This window comes from Sciurus carolinensis, chromosome 14, assembly GCF_902686445.1.
Source record: "Sciurus carolinensis chromosome 14, mSciCar1.2, whole genome shotgun sequence".
NCBI classification, from domain to species: Eukaryota; Metazoa; Chordata; class Mammalia; order Rodentia; family Sciuridae; genus Sciurus; species Sciurus carolinensis.
In genome coordinates, this window is record NC_062226.1 from 3,888,143 (window position 1) to 3,909,896 (window position 21,754).

The 21,754-nt window shown below is 49.0% G+C and overlaps 2 protein-coding genes across 4 annotated transcripts in view; one reads left to right on the forward strand and one right to left on the reverse strand.

Annotated features, from left to right (window-relative positions):
• Positions 1-1,930: 1,930 nt before the first annotated feature.
• Positions 1,931-20,895, reverse strand: Gtf3c4 (general transcription factor IIIC subunit 4). The gene is made up of 5 exons (XM_047524874.1): positions 20,423-20,895; positions 14,340-16,166; positions 10,795-10,925; positions 8,038-8,126; positions 1,931-7,606 (listed from the first exon to the last, which is right to left on the reverse strand). The coding sequence occupies exons 1-5, from the start codon at positions 20,765-20,767 to the stop codon at positions 7,542-7,544; spliced, it is 2,457 nt and encodes an 818-aa protein (XP_047380830.1). The 5' UTR covers positions 20,768-20,895; the 3' UTR covers positions 1,931-7,541.
• Ddx31 (DEAD-box helicase 31) overlaps positions 20,269-21,754 on the forward strand; it is a 57,707-nt gene continuing 56,221 nt past the window's right edge. Inside the window, exon 1 of one of the 3 annotated variants that reach the window (XM_047524875.1) lies at positions 20,269-21,260. In XM_047524875.1, the coding sequence (XP_047380831.1) occupies positions 21,213-21,260 (48 nt within the window). In that variant the 5' untranslated portion in view covers positions 20,269-21,212. The remainder of the gene's footprint in view (positions 21,261-21,754) is intronic. The other 2 variants (XM_047524876.1, XM_047524877.1) reach the window with 2 other exon arrangements.

Here is a 21,754-nt window from a genome sequence, read left to right on the forward strand (position 1 = left end):
TAAGATCAGCAAATTACAGTCACGCAGCCATATTAATGTTTATAGCAGCTCAATTCACAATAGCTAAACTATGAGATCAACCTAAATGCCCTTCAACAGATGAGTAAAGAAAATGTTACATATACACAATGGAATATTACTCAGTCTTAAAGAAGAATGAAATTATGGCATTTGCAGGTAAATGGATGGAACTGGAGAATATTATGCTAAGTTAAATAAGCCAATCTCCAAAAATCAAAGGCCAAATGTTTTCTCTGATAAGTGGATGCTGATCCATAGTGGGGGGTGGGTAGGGAAGAGTGAAGGAACTTTCGATTGTGCAGAGGGGAGTAAGGGTTGGGGTGGGGCAGTGGGGACAGAAAGGACTGTAGATTGAGACAGACATTATTGCTCTATATACATGTATGAAAAAAAATTTTTAAATATTTATCACTGTCAAAAAAGAGATAATGAAAAAATTTTTCAATACTACATATTACTTCACTAAGATTACTCTGAAATGTTCACATTCCCTATTCCCAAATGAAACTGAGGTATACTTATTAAGAATTAGGAAAAGAAAAACAAAAAACAACAAGAGCCCAACCTGGGCCTAGGTCTTGACGGGGGGTTACTCTGCCTCCCAGGACTGCCCACCAGCTCTACGGGACCAGCTGCTGCTGACTAGCCAGGGAACAGCGTCCAGAATCCAGTCTTGACTGCTTCCCAGGGCTCCTGAGGGGACCAGTGGTCCTTGTTTAACACTTCCCTCTCCAGGCCAGGAAACCGGGACTTGGTTGCTGACGGTTTATTTGGGAGGGGACCCGAAGAAGTGAGGGGAGAGGGCCAGGGCAGGGGAAAGGCCGCCCGTGCTAGGACGGCACTTCATCTGAAGGGGAATCCAGGGCAGAGGGAATCGAGCACGACTCAGCGAGAAGGGTCCAGGCCAGTGGTCACCTTGCTGTGCTCCTGATAAAGGAAGCCCGCGCTGACACGGATGTGACCGCTGCAGGCACGGGAGCTCAGCAGCAGAGTGGCACTGGAAAGCGTGGGGTGCCAGTTCCCAGGGCCCACAGACTGGCAGAATCCGAATTCTCGGGTGGAATTTTTAATTTTCTTTGGTTCTGGGGACTGAACTCAGGGCACATAACCACTGAGCCACATCCCCAGACCTTTCAGTTTTTTATTTTGAGCCAGTGTCTCACTAAGTTGCTTAGGTCCTGTTAAGTTGCTGAGGCTGGCTTGGAATTTGTGACCCCCCTGCCTCAGCCTCAGGAGTCACTGAGGTTACAGGTGTGTGCCACTGTGCTGGGCCCACCACCTGTGTTTAACCTGTGGTCTGAGGGGCACAGAGGACCCAGGAGGGCCCAGTGTCCCCACCCCCAGCACAGAGAAGGAGCAGTTGGCACACCTGCCAGGCTTTTTGCAAACACCACATAATACTAGGCAAGTGTGCTACCACTGAGCCACATCCCAGTCCTGAATTTGTCATTTCCCCTTACATTCCTTAAGACTCTTTCTTTTCTTTTCTTTCCTTTCCTTCCTTCCTTCCTTCCTTCCTTCCTTCCTCCCTCCCTCCCTCCTCCTTCCTTCCTTCCTTCCCTCCCTCCCTCCCTCCCTCCCTCCCTCCTTCCTTCCTTCCTTCCTTCCTTCCTTCCTTCCTTCCTTCCTTTCTTGTGCTGGGGATCGAACCCAGGGCCTTGTGCTTACAAGGCAAGCACTCTACCGACTGAGCTATCTCCCCAGCCCCTAGACTTTTTCTAAAATAAAAACCACAGACACATCAAACTGGTGCTGAGGCCTTGCTGGAGGTGTGCCTAACACCTCCCCAGCACTTCTTCCCCTCTGCCCCTGCCTGGGTGTATCCTGGCTGCAGGCAACCAGGCCTGAAGAGGTGCCTTAGCTCATTACAAACCCTGGGAACCCCATCAAAGAGACACACATATACAAATATGTTATTTATTTTGAATAAAAAGTGGCCAAAATAACACCAGTGGCTATGCATATAAAACACAACGTATTTGAGGTTATTTCACATTTACAAAACTGCCTTTATGTACAACACTACATATCCACAGAGACTTTATTGGACTTCATGTACTAAATCATACAAACAATTGATGGGGATCCAAAATGAGAAAGAGCTGACTGACATTCAATGGTCTTCCACTAAGCGGGTCAATGGCCAACCTGCTAATTGGTAGAGAAACTGAGGATCCATTCCCCTTGCCTTCAGTCACAGTGAAAATGAGCTTGCCCCACAGGGCTGGGCGCTGACATTCTCTCCAAATCTCCCTTCCATCTTCTCTATAATTGTCCCCATTTCAAAACCTCCCAGAAGCCTCACCCTAATTCTAGATAAGAGCTCAGGCTGGTCATATTACCTGGAGGAAGACAGGGCTGAGCAAACGAAGGCTGTGGCCGGGTCTGCTTCCGCCTGGGGCAAAGCCAGGGGAGACGGGAGGGCTCTGCCCTCCTCCCCCAGGGCGCGCTGGGCATGCTGAGGAGGAGGCAGGACGATTGCTGCCAGCGCCCAGGAGCCTGCCGCTGAAGTGGGACCAGCTGCGGATACGCGAGGAGAAAGCAGGGTCCTCTGGATCTGGAGTTATTCCAAATAACGTGCCATTATTCTCAAAAGGTTTTTATTTAAACACTAAAGGTCTAAGACATACCAAGTGACTAGATGCTAACAATTAAAAAAAAAATCTTTCCATAACCTTTAAGTTTTCCTTTTTATTTAAAAAGTCAGGTGTAAACATACATATAATTCAAAGCCAAGCACAAAGTTTAGCACAGGTGTTGGGTAAACATAAAATATATATCACTATACACAACACACACTTATTTTTCTATAGCCTTATTTCCATATAAACAAGTTTAATACTCACTTTCATATATCAAAGTACAAATCTGAGTCAAAGCCTTGAAAAAGACAAATTCATTGACATTTTGCATTTAATTTTGCATTAGTGCCAAAGAGAGAGAGAGACAGAGAGAGAGAGAGAGACAGAGAGAGAGAGACAGAGAGAGAGAGAGAGAGAGAGAGAGAGAGAGAGAGAGAGAGAGAGAGAGAGAGAGAGACCCGAGCGCTCGCCCTGTCCACACATCAACTGACCAGGAGCAAAGGACCCAGCAGTACACTGCCCCTTACACCGGCCACTCTGGTGGTCTTCCAGCACCTTTTCTGCATGAGACACAGGGTCTCACGATGACACTTAGAACCCTGGAGCTCATCTCCCAACCCATGCACAGAACTGCACCAGGCAGCCGCACCGTGACGACTTCCACGGGACAGGGACACCCTTCCCCTTCCGAAGTCTTTCTTGAGAAAGAACAAACAAGCCCTCAGAGGCTGCTGGAGATCCAGGGCCCTGGCTCTGCGTAAGCGAGGACCCCGACCTGGGTGGCCTCTCCCCTGGAGCAGACAAGCTCCCCACCTGCAGGTCAGGAAGGAGGGACAGCAAGCAGCTGAGGGGCCAGGACGGAACCTCCACACCAGAGGAACTGACGCTACAGAAACCCCATTCCTCTGCTAAGCTGGCCCATTGCCACTGCACCATTTAACCAGCCCACAGAAGCAGAGGTGAGGCTGCGCCCTCCCGCCAGGCAGCCCAGCCAGCTTGTCCTGATACTGCCATCTGCACGGAGGAACGGCCCTCAAGTCCTGGAGCCTAGAAAAACCCTGCTGAGCACCGGCTGTTGGAGTGCCTCCCATGGAAGCAACTAGGGACAGTTTCATGTGCTCTGCGTTTAGACTGAGCAGCGGTGGTGGTTACCACACATGCAGCAGACATCACTGCCAAGACTCTCAGCTTCCAGAAAGTCCAGGAACTATGAGAGCCTTGTGACGATCTAAAATCTGTTTCAGGGGCCACTGATGCTTTCACTAAAAACCAAAGCCACCTGCTTCGGCTGCACCCTTCTGGGGAGCCCTTCGGCCCGAGAGCCAGGAGGGGAAGGCTGGGAGACTGCAGCGCGGTGTGCACGGCGCTGCGCTCAGGAGCTGCGGGAGCCCTGCTCACGCCAGGCCACGCAGGGTGCACCGACTGCAGCGCTGCTGCCCACCTGGCCAGCTGCAGGGGTCCTGGCTGAGCAGGACCCACTCAGCTGCGCCTCAACCAGAGCTCCTGCTGGGGAAGCAAGCTACTGGCTGGAGGCAGGGGGTCTGGAGGTGGTGAGGAGCTGAATCCTGCACTCCTCAGCCCTACACCCCCGAGTCTCTGGACTCTGACCGGGAAACTTTAAGTCTTGAAGAAAACCAGGTACGACTCACCATGTTGTTAGTAAGTTCTAACACTGTTACCTTCAGAAAGGAGCACGGCAGTTTCTTCCAGGAAGGGAGCCCCACTCCATGGCTGAGCAGTTAGAAAATTTTTCATTCACTCATTCTTCTTTCAAAACAGAAATGTTACCTCTGAACATATCCTACAGCTGGGGGAACTAAAGGAATGGCAGTCAAGAGAGGACAGGAGCAGAAAGGGCTGGAGGGACAACGACACCGACTCTGGCTCCCGCCCCCGCCTCGCCGCCGCCACCTTGATCACGGGAGGGAAGCAGCGCTCACACCACCAGGGCTGCCCTCCTCCCTTCCAGCGTCCCCCTGATACTCCTGTAAATAAAACAATGTTTCGATATTTAATTATTAACCTTTAACATTCTTTCAGCCTAATCAACCTGTTAAACCTGCTAACAGATCTAACTATGCCCTTCAACATCAATATGCTCAAAACTTCCTAGAGGGAGAAGCAGAAGGTGACACTCAGCCACAAGCTTCCCCAGGGTTCTAATGACTCCTGACACTGAGAAATAACTAGACTTTTGACAGATTTAATAGTAGTAGAAATGCCTCAAGTCTGGGTGGTGGACACAGGTCTCAGTGGGAATTTCAAGCATAACAAACCATCAATTTCTTTTCTTATCTAGAATAACAGGAACGAATTAACCCTGGGCAGAGAAACTGATGCAACACTTGTGTCAGACTGGGAAACGCAGCAGTGCTGTGGCCTCGAAGGTCACACTGTACAGCATCTGCCTCCTGCACTTAAGTGCAGGGCAGCTAGTCTTCCACCCATTCCTGACACGGTTATCACAGGTGCAGCTAAAATCAACTTGAAAGACACCAAAATAGCCCAGGCAACTCTAGGAAGGCCCAGAGGCGCAGCTAAGCTGAAGTGGAAGGGCAGTCCACAGCCCTCGCCGCTCCCTCTCTCCAAGGCCGCACTGAGGACCACACTGTCGCCGGCACGCCAACCCTTCCAGAAACTCAAACCATTAACCCCAAGTCTCCTCTTGTCTGCCCAGCACTGTGGCTAGGGGAGAGACTGTGAGAGGGCCTCCATACTGGGCATGTGGACACTAGGCAGGGCCCAGACCTGAACTCTAAGAATGCCAGTGGGTCAAGTCCCTGCAAAGAGAACCAGGTCTAGTAAGTCAGTCGCCACATTTATTCTTACAGACACTTACTAAATTCCAGAGATTCTTCTTAGTTATCCTAGTAGTTAAAATCTCAAAAATGCACAACTGCTTTCAATAAAAACTTAACAAGTTTTTAATGGCAGCAGCACAAAATTCCCCAATAAAGAAGGAATTCCTAGAGCTACGCAAGGTGGCGCACGCCTGTTATCCCAGCAGCTTGGGAGGCTGAGGCAGGAGGACCGCGTGAGTTCAGAGCCAGACTCAGCAAATTAGCAAGGTCCTAAGCAACTCAGTGAGACCCCGTCTCTAAATAAAATACAAACAAGAGCTGAGAATGTGGCTCAGTGGTTGAGTGCCCCTGGGTTCAATCCCCAGTACCCCCAAAAAACAAAAAAACCCAAGAATTCCTATGGCTCTAGTCTGAAGCAAAGAACCAGGTGAAGCCCAGCATGCCTGATGACCAGAGCTGCCGCTGTCCCACATGCTGGCCACGTACATGTCACATGCCATGAGCTGGACAACTGCGGGCACCAGCGGCTTCTGCCAGCACTCTGACCTGTGACACATGCCCGCCCTGCTGCCAGGTTCTCCGCCATGGATGTCACTTTAACAAGTTGGTCCCTCAAGTCTGGATGAACATGATGTTTAAAATCATCACAAAACGAGAAATCTAAGAAGACTCCAGCAAATGCAAAATTAAGCCCAGGAGACAAAGCAACGACCTGGCAAGACGAGACACTCCGGGGCAGTGCTTGAGGAGCCTGTGGGCTCAACTCCAAGACACAGCAGGGACCAGCTCAGCATGGGCAGTGCCCATCTCTTCTGCAGCAGCCAACATCAAGACACTATTTGTGAGTGAGGCAAAATGTCTTTCACTGAGGATATGAAATAAAAGCAGAAGATTATGTCAGAATAAAGGCAAAAAAGCACAAAATAAGAGTGAAGAGTTTGTATTTTGAGCTCCCATTCAACCTTCCAGAGCTACACACCACTTCAAAGTTTAGTCCAGTTCATTAGCACCAATCCCTAGGACACTTATTCTAAAAATCCATGAATACTGTAATTCCAGAATGTCTAAATTAGGTTTGAAGCACAATTAATCAAAATTGACACATGACATCTCCTCTTTAGAGCCTACAAATATCTATATTCCAAACATCAAGGAGCTCTGCAGAGGAGGAGTCCTAGGCTCTGCTCTGCTCAACTCAGCCGCACACATCTACAGCACTAAATCAAGGTCTCCACCTCCAAACTGCCCTCTCTCCAGTAGTCCCTGGACAGACTCCTCCCCTGGATACTCAGTGACCAACCAGAAATGTCAACATTAAATACTTAAGTTCCAATTAACGCAAAAGAAAACATTTTCCCTCTGCACGGCATCTGGTCTGGGTTGCACAGTGGGCTGGAAGCAGGACCAACGGTGAAACGGAGCACTTCACATCTTCACATGTGTCAACGAGCTGTGTCGGCAAATCTGATGATACAGGGGAGAATTAGAACACATCACAACTGTTGGCTTCTAACAGTCACCTGATCGTTGATACATTAAAAGTGATTTTAGTCTTAACTTAAACTTCTTAAAAATATAGAATTTTAAAGGAAAATGTTTTCCATGTACATGAGAAACAGGAGTCAGCTGGATACAGATCTGTAGCTACTTACTGAGCAAAACATCAGCCCACACATTGTTTTCAATACTTTTAATATCTGTTGGTGCGTGGAATGCACTTACCAGGCAACTCAAGCCCTCTAGAGACCCAGGCAGCCTCAGACTAAAGCAAGGATAAACCTAACTTGCCCCAGCAAGGTCCTCATACAACTCTCTAGCAGACATCGCAATGTTCCTAGATACCATAGGACAATTTTTTGTTCAAACTGCTTCCATCAAGACACTTGAAAAGTAAACATTCCTCATTGGGTAAGGTGCTGAGGGACAATGTCCAATCTCAAAATGACACCAAGCCTTCAGTCACTTGAAAGATATCCTTTAGTCCCAGAGATGGTGCACGCTGCCTTCCCAGAGGCCCCTATGAAGGTCAGGAAGAGCGCCTCTCCACGGAGCGCCAGCGTCCTCCAGGGCCCTGCTTCCCAGACTCTGGGAAGGCTCCACAGCAGAGTTCACGCCCTTCCGCCCTCCACCACTGCATTCAGAAGACAGGAGAATCACAGAAAGGGCAGGGGCTCTGCAGCAACCTCTTAATCCAGTCAGGATCTGAAGAAGAAAGACAAGAGGCGTCAAGCACCTGCCTGGATCAGGCCCAGACAGGATGCGTGCTGGGCAGCAGCACTGAGATCAAGTTCTGGCCCCAGCTCTACAATGACCATGTGTCCCTGGACAAGGCACCCCACTCTTTGGGCTTCAGTTTCTAACAATCTACAAAGCCCTGATCAGTCCTCAGTGACAGAGTGGCAGCAGAGATCCACCTCACTCCCAGTGAAGGCAGTGTGCGCTCTAACACCACAGACTCCAGTGACCATTTTACATTCAGTTCTGGCTTCATGGCAACACTGTGAAGAGGGGCCCGAGCCTGCTCCCCCTTAACAATGGAAACTGAGCAGTGTGGAGTCCACCCAGCCACAATGTGGGGTGCTGGCACACTGCCTGCCTGCACCTCCTTGCCCCAGGGATGGGAAAGCACTCACCTTCTGGAGCCGGGTGCCGGGCGATGCTGTCATGGAGCAAACACCGTCTGTATATCAAGCTCTGGCAGGACTGGTAGGTTAAAAAGCACCTGAGAGAAGAGGGATTGTACTGTCAAGGCAGAGGGCTTGCCTGGGTTCCACCAACACCGGGAAGTAGCAGGGGCTGAGGGCAGCTCTAGCACAGGTACGGCAGCGTGTCCTGCCTTAGCCCTCCTTGGGGGCAAACCTGCACCATCCGCACTTATAAAAGGGAAGTGGTATGTCATGTTACAAACCACAGAGACACAGCTTCCAGTCACTCATCTGCTATGTGACTGCAGCACTGTCCATTCCCGACTATTCTCAGTTCTTACTGTGGTTAAAAAAAAAACTGATCACACTATTACACCGAAGGTCATTCTTGTTAGTTACTGCTATGATTAGGTAGAAGCACTATCTTTAAAAACCTGACAGTACCATGGGCAAGGGCACCAAAGATGAAATTAATGGGATGAAAAAAGAAGGGAAACCATCCAATGCCCATGGTTCATTTCCACCCAATAAATCTTCACTGAGCATCTACCAGGACAAGGCTGTTGGGGCAGGTGGGGTACATGAGCTGGCAAAGGGTACAGGTGAGCTCTGGAGGAGGTTCCCCAAAGGCAGCAGTTTTCAGCTGAGCAACCAAGAAGCAGAGACTATAAAGAGGAAGCGGGTAGAAGAAGGGCTCCAAGCAGGTTTACCTTGAGTGAAGACGAGCATACCACAGGGAAGAGCCCACCCGAGAGAAGCTAGCATGCGTCCGCACCGAGAGATCATGCTGAGGTATTTTGGCACTAACTTTAATCAGCAAAATGGAAAGCAACTTCTGTGAAGGAACGCATCTAGGAGGCACTAATATGAGCGGTTACACGTGGACTCTAGGCAGGCTCTGAGCTCTGCCACAAAACATGGTGTGACGGGGGCAAACACACACGTCCGCTTCTCCAGTGCTAGTGTTCCGCCTACAGGAGTGAGTGGCCGTGGCGTCTCCTGCATGGTTCTGGAGGGTGGAGAGATTTAAAGCGTGAGCCCTGCTGAAGACTGCCTGGCAGGCTGACGGTGCTCTAACATTCTTTTTACCAGAACACTGAAATCTACCATACGTGTATTTCCTATTCTCCTTAAAAAAATGAAAAAAGAAAAGGTAAAAAAAAAAGTCTGAACAGTAAAATCAGGGGAAAAAAACCCAACACCTTCCAATAAAGGAATGAGTTACAGAGCATTCACACACTGGAAAACCCTAGCACTGACACGAGTGGGGTCACGGCACCAACGCCGAGGACGCAGGCACCACAGCCTGACGGCGAGCTGGCAGCCGCTAGGAGGGGCTGGCAGCACAGCCTGTTCGGCTAAAACTAAATGTGAGTGTTTACCGAGCGCCTGCCACGACCCAGGCACTGTTTTAGAAGCAGCTGTGAATGAAACACCAACATCCCTGTCCTCATGGAATTTCCTTGTCCAGAGAAGAACAAGGAAAAGCAGACAAATGCTTACACGCTACATAACGGGGACCACGGAGGAGGAGCGAGGCAGGAAGAGGGTGCAGAACGCGGGAGGGAGGGGGTCAGCAGGCCTACAGCTTCAGCTGGCACGACAGGGATGCTGTGAGAGGGACATCTGAGGAAGGCACATAGCGTCTGCGGGAAGAGCCTGCAGGTGGGGGGATCAGCCCCACAAGTGTCCCAGAGCAGATGTCCCTCATGTACCCAAGGAAAGAGACTAGGTCACCTGGAATGCAGAGAGCAACAGGGAAATACCAAAGAGGTCAAAGTGAGGGTGCGGGAGGAGAGCCCTGGCTGTGCGGAGCACTGTGGGTCACCGAAGGGAATCAGCCTTGCACATCAGAACAGGCAGCTACTTTTGTGCAGAGGGCTGCACCAGCTGGCCATATCCAGACAGGATCATGATCATGACTAGGTGGAGAAGACCGGCGGGGCAAGGAGGAAGGCAGCAAGAGCAGGTGAAAGACAGCTAGGACCGTGGGCGAGAGGCCAGGGCAGAGGCAGCAGCAACGAGAAGAGGCTGGACCCACGTGAAGCGCCTGGTCAACACCCACAGAGGTGCTGAGTGGCAGTGAGGCGCACGCATCTAGACAGAGGGGCAGGGACACAGGCTCATCAGTCCCGGCCAAAGTACAAGCCCCTCCAGAGAGAGCGCTGACAGAAGTTCAGGCCCTAAGGCCACATGGAGGAGGGGAGACGGAATAGCACAGGAGAGCCCGCAAGGGGCATGTCCTGGAGGTGGGCAAGGAAGCAACTGACTGTCAAATGTGGCTCACAGTTGGTACAGACTGGTGGGTGCAAGCTTATGACCTTACTCCATAAAATAAGGACACACGAAGGTCACCTGTCACAATGAGACTATGGGGATGGGAGGAGGAAAGCTTCTACCTTCCATAATGAAATCTAACAAAGAAAAAAATGTGTCCAGGCACACACATGAACTGATCCGCTCAACACACATTATTTTACAATAATACCTTTAAGAACTTCATGCTACTTTAAAGGAAAGCAGTACAAGCAAAGCAAACTGGAAACCCTATAAACCAGGCAGCAAGTCTGTCCTTCAAGGTCCTGCTCCAGTCAGACTGAGGCAGAGTCCACACCGGGCTTCACACTGCAGCTCTCCTGCAACACAGTGGCGGGCGACATGTACAGAGGTCACCTACTCTAGGTCACAGTGGCTCACACTACACAGCACTGAGTAACAGCAGGAGCGGGGTGAGGCAGGGCTTACCGGAGCCAGATGTGCCCGTTGGAGCAGACAGCCTGCTTGCGGTCTGTGAACGGCAGGATCTCCTTACACAAGCTGCAGTGCTCGGGGAACGTCTGCTTGTTCATCTTCTTTGAGATGTGTCCAATCAGCACCTAGCGAGACACAGCGGTCAGCGCAGCAGCAGTGCAGGCGCCTGCAGCAAAAACTGCTAGCAGGAGACGGGCAGGCAGGACGAGCGCGTGCACCTGCACACCAGCCAGGCTCGCTGCCGGACGGGGCCGCGTCAACTGGCTGAACACACACACGCATTCGACTCAGGCACCTGGCGACAACAGGGTGAACCAGGACCATTAAGGGAAACCTGACGAGGACAAACTGGCACTACCTGCCTTGCTTCAGCTGCTTCTGAACTATGCTGCTTCTGTCTGGAACAAGTATTTAGCTGTTATTAATAATGTTTTGACTTTAATCTCCACATGCAAAATACTGTGCGATACTGCTAACTTTATAGGACTCTACAAACGTCTAGTCTTTAAGAAAGGCTTACAAAGTACAAGAATCAGGATAAAAAAGTAATCCTTTGTTTCAGTGGCCCCAAGACCCCCAGCAGATCCAGTCAGGCAGCCTGCAGCTGAGGTCCAGTCACCCACTGCAGAGGCGTGCCAAGAGGGCAGGGGTGTGGCGACAAGACAGGAGACAGCTCTAGGCCCTGCCCCTGCCTGAGCTCTGCTTTCCTCTACTTTGTTATTTTCATCTTTCCTTCCTTTTCTTGGGGGTGCTGCGGGTTAAACCAGGCCTTGCACACGTGAGGGAAACACTCCACCACTGAGCTATAATCCTCAGCTCTTTTTATTTTGAGACGGGATCTCACTAAGTCGCTCAGGCTGGTCTGGAACTTGGAGTCCTCCTGCCTCTTAGCTGGGATTACAGGAGTGCACCACTGGACACAGCTATTATTTTCTTGGGTAAAAAAAGAAAGAAAACCTCACTATTATCTCATTGGGAAGCACAGGATGTACCAACCCTTAAGAACCACCTTCTCTAACCAGCATAGTGCTCTTCCAAGTTTTGAATCCATTTATACTTCTTGTGAAGAATCTATAAGATTTTAGATTAATTCACTAACATTAGTTCACTTAAATTTCAAAGTAGCTCACTAGTAAACTGCTTGCATAGCACATAAGAGGTCCTTCCTGGGTTCAGTACCCAGCACTACTCAAAAAAAAAGATCTATCTAACTTACGACCAGTCATGGACATGCCAAACAGCCCAAGGGCACGATGGCAAGTCAGCTCAGAATTCCTCCACTGCAGAAGTACCTAAGGACTGCTGTTGGGTGCTCTCAATGGCCTTTATCACCAAACCCAACTGTCTCATTTGACTCACTCTCAATGAGGCTGACAGTTCTTCATAGGAGACAAATATTGGTTCTTTGGGGACAAAAAAAATCCTTGTTGTGTGTGTGTGTGTGTGTGTGTGTGTGTGTGTATACCAGGGATTGAACCCAGGGGTGGTCCCAACCCTTTAAATATTTTTATTTTTGAGACGGGATCTTACTAAGTTGCTTATAGCCTAGCTAAACTGCTGAAGCTGGCTTTGAACCAATGATTCTCCTGCCTCATCCTCCTGAGTTGCTGTGATTACAGATGTGTGCCACCATGCCCAGGCTTAATCTTAAAGTGCAGATATACATATAGCACATAAACAAACACAATATATCTGTCATATTAACATTTCATGGGGGCTGGGATTGTAGCTCAGGGGTAGGGCATTTGCCTGCATGTGGGAGGCTCTGGGTTCAATCCTTAGCACCACGTAAAAATAAATAAGTAAATAAAGATATTGTGTCCATTTACAACTAAAAAAATACTTTAAAAAACACAACAACAACAGCAAAAAAACATTTCATGGGCAGGGACAATGGGGGAGCAGGAGAACACTCCAGGGGAAGGTGATAATGAAGGAAAGGTTGAGAAGCACGCACTTGGCCCGCTGGGCAGGAATCTCAGAGGTGGGTGATTATCACTGGTAGAGCAACATCCCAGGGTGGAAGATTTTCCATCCGGGCCCCCGGTGTAAACACTTGCACTGAGCTAGAGCCCAGCCCACATCTTCAACTAGAAAGATCTTCAGTTGAAGTACACAGTTAGATTTTAAGACACAGAATGCACTGTCTCCAGTCAGAACACAGTCGGGATAGCCGGGTAGGTACAATCTTTCTGTTTTTTAGCTGGTTTTGCTGGAACCAGCCAGCTAGACATAGCTTCCCCAGCCCATGCAGCATCCGAACCAGAATTATAAACTAAATAAGAACGAACTTCATTACTCAGTCTCTAAAATGCTTTTGCATCTCACTGACATGATAATCCTAAATAGTCCCATGACACAATGACAAGCAGAATATTTTTCCAGACAATTTAAACATAAGGAAACAATGCTTAAAAGTTGACCTTTTTTTTTTTTTTTTTTTTTTGCGGTGCTGGGGATTTTCCAAAACCAGGGTCTTATGCTTGCAAGGCAAGCACTCTACCAGCTGAGCTATATCACCAGCCCAAAAGTTGACTTTTAAAGTAGAAAAGTCAGTTACATGACCAGTGCATCTTGGTTACTCTGAGGGTCACTGAGGACATCTCAGCAGTCATTTCAGGGTGTCTAAGTGTTACTGCCACCAAGGAAATGCAACAAGTGATTTCTGAATGACTTAACATTAAGGATGAAGATATTTGAATTTATTGTTTTCAATTAATACTTTAAACAAGACTTTAGGCAGTGAGAAGAGTGCCAATCTTCAAAGAAAAAAAAAAAAAAAAAAAAAAAGTGTGGTTCGGAACACCTGTGCACACAGTGTGTTCCTCGGAGCTGAGTTCTTTGTACCTCAGCAGATGTTAGCTGCTAGGATGCTTCCCTGGTGGAGAAGTCTGGGTGACAAAGGCACATTTCTCTTCCGTAGGAGTTCTCAGAGTCCTCAGAATGGCAACCCACACAAGGGCCCTTAAGAGGAGCAGGGAGTATGCAGTATCCCCAAACTTGGGGTCCTGGAGTTCTCTCAGGGACCCCAATGCCAAGGAACATGTTTTATGTAACACTGCAAGACTGGTCCAGTGCTAAGAAAATGGTAATACTCAGTATTTGTAAAAACGAAATAGAAATATTTCCTTTGTGTGCTTTTTTGGCAAAACCAGAGGCCTCAAGTCCTTTAACTGAAAAGGTGCCCCACCTAGAAGGTATGAGACAGGAAGGGCAAGGAGCAAGGCATGGAACCTGCTCTGCTCTGCTCTGCTCTGCTCTGCTCAGAGCAGCCTCCCTGAGCTCACCCATAGACTGGAACCTCCTCCAGCAAGCCCTGCACCTCAGCGAGGCCACCGTGAGGAAGAACCCAACATCCTTTGTGTACTAAGAATGGGTCCCCAATTAACCCATATTTCCTCTTTGTTCCCCCAACCTCATGCCAATCAACTACCTAGAAAGTGTCAACATGAAAGCTGAGCTTCAGCCATCCAACTTGTCATTTGTCTCTCTGGAAGAAAGCAGACAAGACGGTTTGAGCCGTTTGGGGAAACACCTACCCGAGCAGTTCTGTCGTCGTACTCTTCATCAGACATTAAAAAGTTGCAGAGTCCTCTGGTGGGGATGCTGGTGTTTTCTGTGATCCAGGTGTGCAAGTACACTTCTCCCAGGACTCGCTTCATGTGCTCCCTGGTCAGATGCATCTCCACAGCCTCGATCTTCCCTTGGATCTCGAGAAGCTTCTCCTCCACTGGCTCATGGCCTCCACCATCTCCCGACGGAGGCAGTGAGTCATCTGTGGGCTCCTCTGCGTCGCCCTCTCTGCTCCTCTCCTGCAGGCCTAGCTTAGTCACCTGCCTGGTAGAGGTGCCCTCTTCTTGTTGTTCATCCTCAACATTGCCCATCCCAGGAGAGTCAACTATCAAGATTTTTGAGTCCTCATGGGCAGGTTTCCATAAGGCTTCTGAAGGGGTTTTCTGCATTGACTGATATAAAATCCTCAGAAGAAAAAGCTTAAAACGCCAAAAATAGGTGACCCCACTGCTTTCGATCTTTTTTTCCAAAGCTTCATGTAAAAACTGAGGGATATGTTTATCTTTTAAAATCTTCCAGCGTACGAGGTCTATTAAATCCACCTGCTTGAAAAGGTTCTGCACTGAAGATTCCAGGAGCTGAGCAGCTGCCTCCTCAAAGGTTTTGAGAGTAACGAACTGGACCTGGTAGTTTTTGTTAACAGGATGAAGGCCATTGACCATACCCTCAGTCGTGATGATGGCCAGATATGCACCACAGGGGCTCACTGCTATCCCGTGAGTCCTCACCGAGCCAAAAACATCAGAAAGTTTAATCAACTGGTGCTCGAACTTTAATGCGACATCTGTGAAAATGGGAATCAACTGCCTCACCTTCCCATCACTGGAACAAGTGTACACGGTTCCATTCTGTTTGTCTGCGGTCATGGAGACAATGGGCAGGGAGTGAAGGCCCGTGACGTGGGAGTTGTGAACGTTCAGACCTGCTTTGGAGATTAGAAGAAGACACCAGAACACATAGGAGCCCCTTGCAGCCACCACCAGGCTACAGCTACACTTCTGATAGGGGTGATAAAGTGGCACGCACTTGATGCTGTGCACAGGCAACTGGTCCATTTCTTTCCACAAGACAACAGGCTGCCTCAAAGTGAAATAGCCTTTGACTGCTTTGAGATTGACAGGGAGAATTTTTACAGGTCCAAAAGCACTCCCCACAATAAGGCCACTCATTTTCCGATTATTGTGCTCATATTCCCACCAGAACAAAACACTAGGGGAGCTGATCCCGGACTCAATCGTGTTGCACGAGGAGATGGACTCCTTCCCTACAAAGGGCAGCTGAAACTGCCACACCGCGATGTTACCATTCTCAAAGAGGACAGCCAGGAGCACACTGCCCACGTCCCGGCACTCGTTGTTGTGCTTGACCTGCTGAGTGGTGCAGATGCCCGACCACTCCATTCTGACTGGGGTCTGCATGCTGTGCCGCCTCTGAAATTCAGCAAAATCCCCGAGATTTCCCTCTGGAGCCTCGCTTTTAGAGAGCCTATAACTGGTCTCATAAAGGCGCTCTCCATAAATCTCAGTCAGATCAACCAGCTGGACCCACTGGAGTCTATTGAGGTTCACCTGGACAGTGAGGCGATTGTCCATGGTCAGCGCTGCCAAGAGGCACCTGCCATTTGCATCACAACCCATGGGAGACCAGCTCGTGTATTTGAATCCTCGCATCGGTGGCAAGGCCTTCCCCTCAGGGTTGAACACCCTGTCCAACATGAAAGTCTGGCTGATGGTGGGGTCTTTAGAGTTGGCAAATTTCTCCTTGCACTCGGCAACTTCTGATTTTGAGCCAACCTGAAAACAAGAGGAATAGAAACTATCAGATAAATGTTCACTTGTATTCACTGAGTATTCACAATATATATAATAATTTGATATTATAAGTCCATTAGTTTTGGCATTAAGTGTTTAAAAGATCACATCTAAAGACTGAATGAGCATTTACACAAGGAAATGACAATTGTTCTTTATTTTAAGGGTCAGAATAAATGTCGTTATTCATAGACTGGTTCCCATATGCTTCTTGACAAAAGCAACAAAATGTAGTTGATTCTATTTTTTAAAATTTTTTTTAGATGTTGATAGACTTTTATTGCATTCATTTATTTATATGTAGTGCTGACAATCAAACCCAGTGCCTCACACATATCTAGGCAAGTGCTCCACCACTGAGCCACAACCCCAGACCAGTTGATTCCTGAGAGAGAATGGAGCACTTAGCTGAGCTTGTCACAGAACAATACGGGTGCTAAAAACTTAGAAAATATGTATCCCTAACCATCTTTGATACAATTAGATACTAGGATTTTTTATAACACCTTTACAACACAAACTTTAGCTGTTCATCTGTAAATTATACTGAAGGTCAGCGCCAACTGCTCTCTATGCTATAGAATAAGATGGCTCCAATCAGACCACTCTACCCTAGTTCCTTAACATTTCATTCCCACCTCTGCTTTTCTTTGTCCCCTGGCCTAGTCCTTCCCCTATCCAAATCCTACCCATCTTACCGGGCCTGATTCTATGAGGCCTCTGAGATCCTGCTAGCTATCATCCACCTCCCCTTCTCCAGGTCCATACATAACACATCAACAGTGCCTAGACATAAGAAGGCAAGTTCTTTAAAAAGACTTTAAAGGACATTAAAGGTGGAGGAAGAGATAAATGGCAAAGCAAAAACAAAAAAGTGATTCAAAGCCATAAAATAGCCAGCAAGGTTAATATCCAAAGAGCAGAGGTCAACCAAAATATGGTTTGTTATGTTGGAAGCATGATGGACTTGATTCACTGTCTTTAGACAAATGGACAGAAAAATAAAGCAGCATCTTTCAATTTGTTTTTAATGTCAATCTCTTTTTTAAAATAGAGACTGATCTTCAAACTAAAAGGGCAAAACATGATTAAAAGAGTTCAAGTCTCAGACATATATGAATATATAAGCCACTTGAAATAAGGTCCCAAGCACAGAAGAATTACACTCTGGGACACAAAGAGAACTAGGAAAACGTTAATGAAGAACCACTAGCTAAATTCTGGATAAAGCTTAGACAACTGGAGACATAAAAGTCAGAGTGCAACAAGTAGTTTAAGATTCCCTGAATGGTGAACACAGGCATGCTAGTAAGCCTGATTAGGAATAACACTTCTCAGCGTATTACCAACTGAACAGTGTACGGCGCAGCAGCAATCACTAGAAACTAGCAAGAGATAATCTAACCTTTTTCTCTTTCCTGCTCACACTGCCAAATAAAAGTTGCCCACCTAATGAAAGTCAGTTGGCTAACTTTTTCTAAAGTGATTCACAGAACACTACTTTCCTAAATTGCTTCTTGAAAAAGAGTTCTAAGTCCAAATAGCTTTGGAAACACAAAACATCACATATCATTCTTCCTTCAAAAGTCACAGGAGCACTGTACACACTTGTTTACCCAGAGTTACCTAAAAAAATTGAATTAAAATAAAAATTTAAAGTAGGACTTTTTGGGGGAGTTGTCATCCTAAAAAACACCATGGAAATGGTGTTTTAGGCAGCGTATCTTAATTTTAGGCATTTGAGACAATCTCTTGGATAGGCTATAGACCCACTGGAGAAATACAGACTGGAAATCCCAATGAAATGAGCTGCAGGATGCTACATAGGTAGATATAATCCAAGACACAACATAACAAAGCACAGCATCAGAATGAAAATCTGAACCATGACACCATACTCCGTATTCAAATGCTCACTGTATTACACACTAGCTCCACAACTGTGTGAGATTGCTTTATCTCCTGGTCTTAACTTCCTCATTTACAAAATAATAGCAATATATGTCTCAGTCAAGAAAGTTAAATCAAAATATGTAATACACACATTAGTGTTTGATAAATGTTGTCTGTGATGATTATTATTAGTATTCTCTGAGGATGAAGCGACTGTTAATAAGACCTAATAGAAGTATGTAAAATGCAAGGTACCACTTTGTAGGGGCACTATCACTGGGGAAGAGATGTCACTGGAAGAGGATCCCTGAGTTTTTAGAGAATCAGGGCCTCAACTCAGGACAAGTGGGGTCCTTAATGTAGGTGACAAAAGAATTTCAGCACATGTCCATGGAGGCACAGAAATTTATTTAGGAAAGCAAGGAGTACACATTCAGGAGAACATAGGCCATCTTGGAAGTGATAGATGTGTTTTTGGGGTTCCTGGCTTTTCTTTTAGAGGAAATTTGGTGAAAGGTGAGTATGGGAAGGTATGTGGTGATGACATCAGGCTGGACATCCGCAGGAACCTTTGGTGACTCAGTCTCCATTATTTGATAGGTAGCATTGGAAGGTCCTCTAAATAATAAGTTTTTATTTTTTTGTACCAGGGATTGAATCCAGGGGCGCTTAACCACTGAGTCACACCCCCAGCCCTTTTTATTTTGAGACAGGGTCTCCCTAAGTTGCTTAGGGCATCACTAAATTGCAGAGGCTGACTTTGACCTGATGATCCTACTGCCTCAGCCTCCTGGACCACTGTAATAAAAAGTTTCTTAAAACATCAGCACCCAAGATAATAAATTAGAAATAGGCTGGTCATAAAGTTTGAACTATTAAATAACTGCAGATTTTTCTAAAAGAAATTCATAATCTAAATAACAGAATCAGAACAAAAAGCCTCAGAAGGGCTCAGCATGTATCTGAGCACAGGAGTGTTACATGCTGTAACTGTTATCCAGGCTGCAGACTGCCTGTCATTTGGGTCAGAACAAAAGCAAGTCAGACAGCAGGGAGCAGATTTAACTCTGCTGGGATCATCGAAGGGTTGAGCCATCAAAGTGCTGATGGACTCTGTTACATCCTTACCATTACGCCAGTTTTATCCCATAAGGCCTCTTCATGCAAGCTCTGTATCAATTATCAGAAGGCTAAATAAAGATTTCCTGGTACTATTAAACAGTGATGGCAAACAACCAATATGGCAAGACCAGTCAAATTTAAAATATCCCCAGAATTTAAGGATATCTTCACATTCACACTCAAGTTGTTTGAAACTTGAATTAAGTTTGCTAAAAAGCAAAGGCTACCACCACTTTATCCACAGTGAATGACTCAAACTCAGAATGGCTGTCCAGAGCAAGCCAATTAACAAATTATGTCTGTGGCCACAATCTACTGTGCTTATCACTGACTGTTACTGCATTATTATTTGTTCACAACTGGCCAAAGAACCTCAGCTCCATGAGGGCAGGCACCTACTCAACCACTCGTGAACAACTATACACCGACAGTTTATTGTGTATAGGAGCACACAAATCTGTAAAGGAACAAGCAAAGTTTTTCATATTTCTAAGCTACTAAAATGAACGAAGTAAAACGAAGTAAATGCCTTACTACTTTTAAAAAGCTGATTTGAAATGATGCTATTAAAACAGTAAAACTTTAGAAACTCTACTAAAGTCGAGGTGAACTTAGGTCATAAGAAGCCGAAAGTACCAAGTTTATACAGAGACCTTAGACTTGAAAGTTTAAGCATGCAACTGTTTCCAAAAGCTTTTTCATTTCACATCCCAAAGCTTTTTAGCTAGTGAAGAAAAACTAGAGTATAAGCCAGTGTTTACCTATCGGTCCCAGGTGAGACACAAGGATCATTCACAATAAAACCACTGAGAATGTGAAACAACGGAATGGACCAGTTTTTCTTCTGCAAAGGAAGAGGCGCGAGAGGAGGACGCGACACAGTAAACAAAGCCAGCCCCGGGCCTCGGGGAGTCGGGCCCAGACAATAGGAGCAATGCTAGGGGCAGGTCTGGGGTTGGGTCAACAGGGGGTGGAGTCTCAGAAGCACTGCGGAGGGCAATCTGCGCCAGTTGCCCGCCAGAAGCAGTGGCGAAGCTAGGGCGGCGGGACCCAGCTCGCGGCCCAAGCCCGGGGTGCGGATGCGCGTTGGCGGGGGTGAACCTGGCACGGCGCAGCCGCGGGCTTGGAGCTTCTCACAGCTGCGGCGACCCTCACCCCTTAACCTGCAAACGCCTAGCGAGAGGCTCCTTCCGCGCGCACGGGACCGGGCCGGGCGCACCTACTTTGAGCAGGCAGCTGTTGAGAGGGGCGGGCACGGAGGTGCGGTGGATCACCAGGTCCTGGCCCGGGTTGTGCACGTCGCAGATGAGCTCCAGCACGGCGATGCTGCGGGCCGTGGACACCGACACGCGGTGGTCCTCCGACCAGGCCAGCGGCTCCAGGCCGCTCACCGCGTACTGCAGCTTCACGGCCGGCTCCCGCCGAGTCACCATGAGGCGGAACGCGGCGCTGGGCCCGGGGGCCGCGTCCGTCGCTGGCTCCTTCCCGCCCCCCTCGCCCTCCTCGTCCTCGGGCGGCGCCGGCCCGTCGGCCGCGGGCCCCAGCCGGGCCTTGTCGGCCGCGTTCATGTCCCCTCCGCGCAGACGTCGGGTCCCGGCGCGCGCGCAGCCCGCGTCGCCGCCCCGCGGCCGCCCCCGCCGCGCGGCCGCCGCCCCCAGCGCCCTCCGCGACGGCCTCCTCCGCTCAGGCCGCGAGCGCCGCCGAGCCAGGAAGGACCCCGCGTTGCCAGGCGACCAGCCCTGCCGGGCGGCCACGACACTGCCTGTCTGAAAACCGCGCGAGCGTGCGGGCGCCTCGAGCTCCCCGCTGCCGGCGGCCGGCCGGGCCCTCGGGGACCTCGCCGCGGGCGGGCCACGCGGCTGCGCTGGGGACGCGGGCACGGAGCGCGGCGGCTCGGCGAGCGCCCCGCCGCTGCCCCGCCGCGCTCGGCCTCCGCGCGGCCGCGTGCTCGGGGCCCGGACCCGGAAGGGGCGGCGGCGGCCGCAGCGCCCACGTGTCGCGCGCGCGCCCGCCATGGAGGCCGCCGGGTGGGCGCGGATGGTGAGTGCCGGCGGGCGGACGGTGAGTGCCGGCGGGGACCGCGGCGGTCGCCCGCGCAGCCAGGGCAAGGCGGCAGGTTCGCCGTCCGACGCCTGAAACCTGCCGGGCCGGAGCCGAAAGCGGGCTGCGGGGTCGGTGTGACTCCCAGAAAAGGGGACCGCGGGGCAGAGGCTCGTGGAGGCTTGAGTGGCAGAAGGGCAGGGGGGACTCCTCGGCCTGGCGCGGGGGAAGGTCTGGGACTTCCATTGGAAAGTGAGTTGCGGGGGTGGGTTCAGCCCAACCAGTGTGTCGAGGACGAAGTTCTTGCTGCATATAAACAGACTCACACCAGCCAACACCCAGCGTCCAGATTCTATTTGGCGATATTTTCTTCTTCCTTTTGTGTGTGTGTGTGTGATAAACTTTAAGATTTAGATGATTGGGAGCAAAGGAGTCTTCTGCTAGCCGCTGGTGCAGCCGAGTCCATGCCAACCGCATGGAACTAGCTGTGTGACCTCAGGGAAGTTAACTCAGCC

Bases quoted from the DNA above. Each gene is read 5' to 3' on its own strand.
- Gtf3c4 (XM_047524874.1), bottom strand. From the start codon at position 20,767: ATGAACGCGGCCGACAAGGCCCGGCTGGGGCCCGCGGCCGACGGGCCG. The intron at 10,926-14,339 runs GTAGGTGTTTCC...GTGTCTCGCTAG, and splicing joins ACGACGACAGAACTGCTCGG to GTGCTGATTGGACACATCTC. The intron at 7,607-8,037 runs GTGAGTGCTTTC...TTTCTTCTTCAG, and splicing joins CCGGCACCCGGCTCCAGAAG to ATCCTGACTGGATTAAGAGG.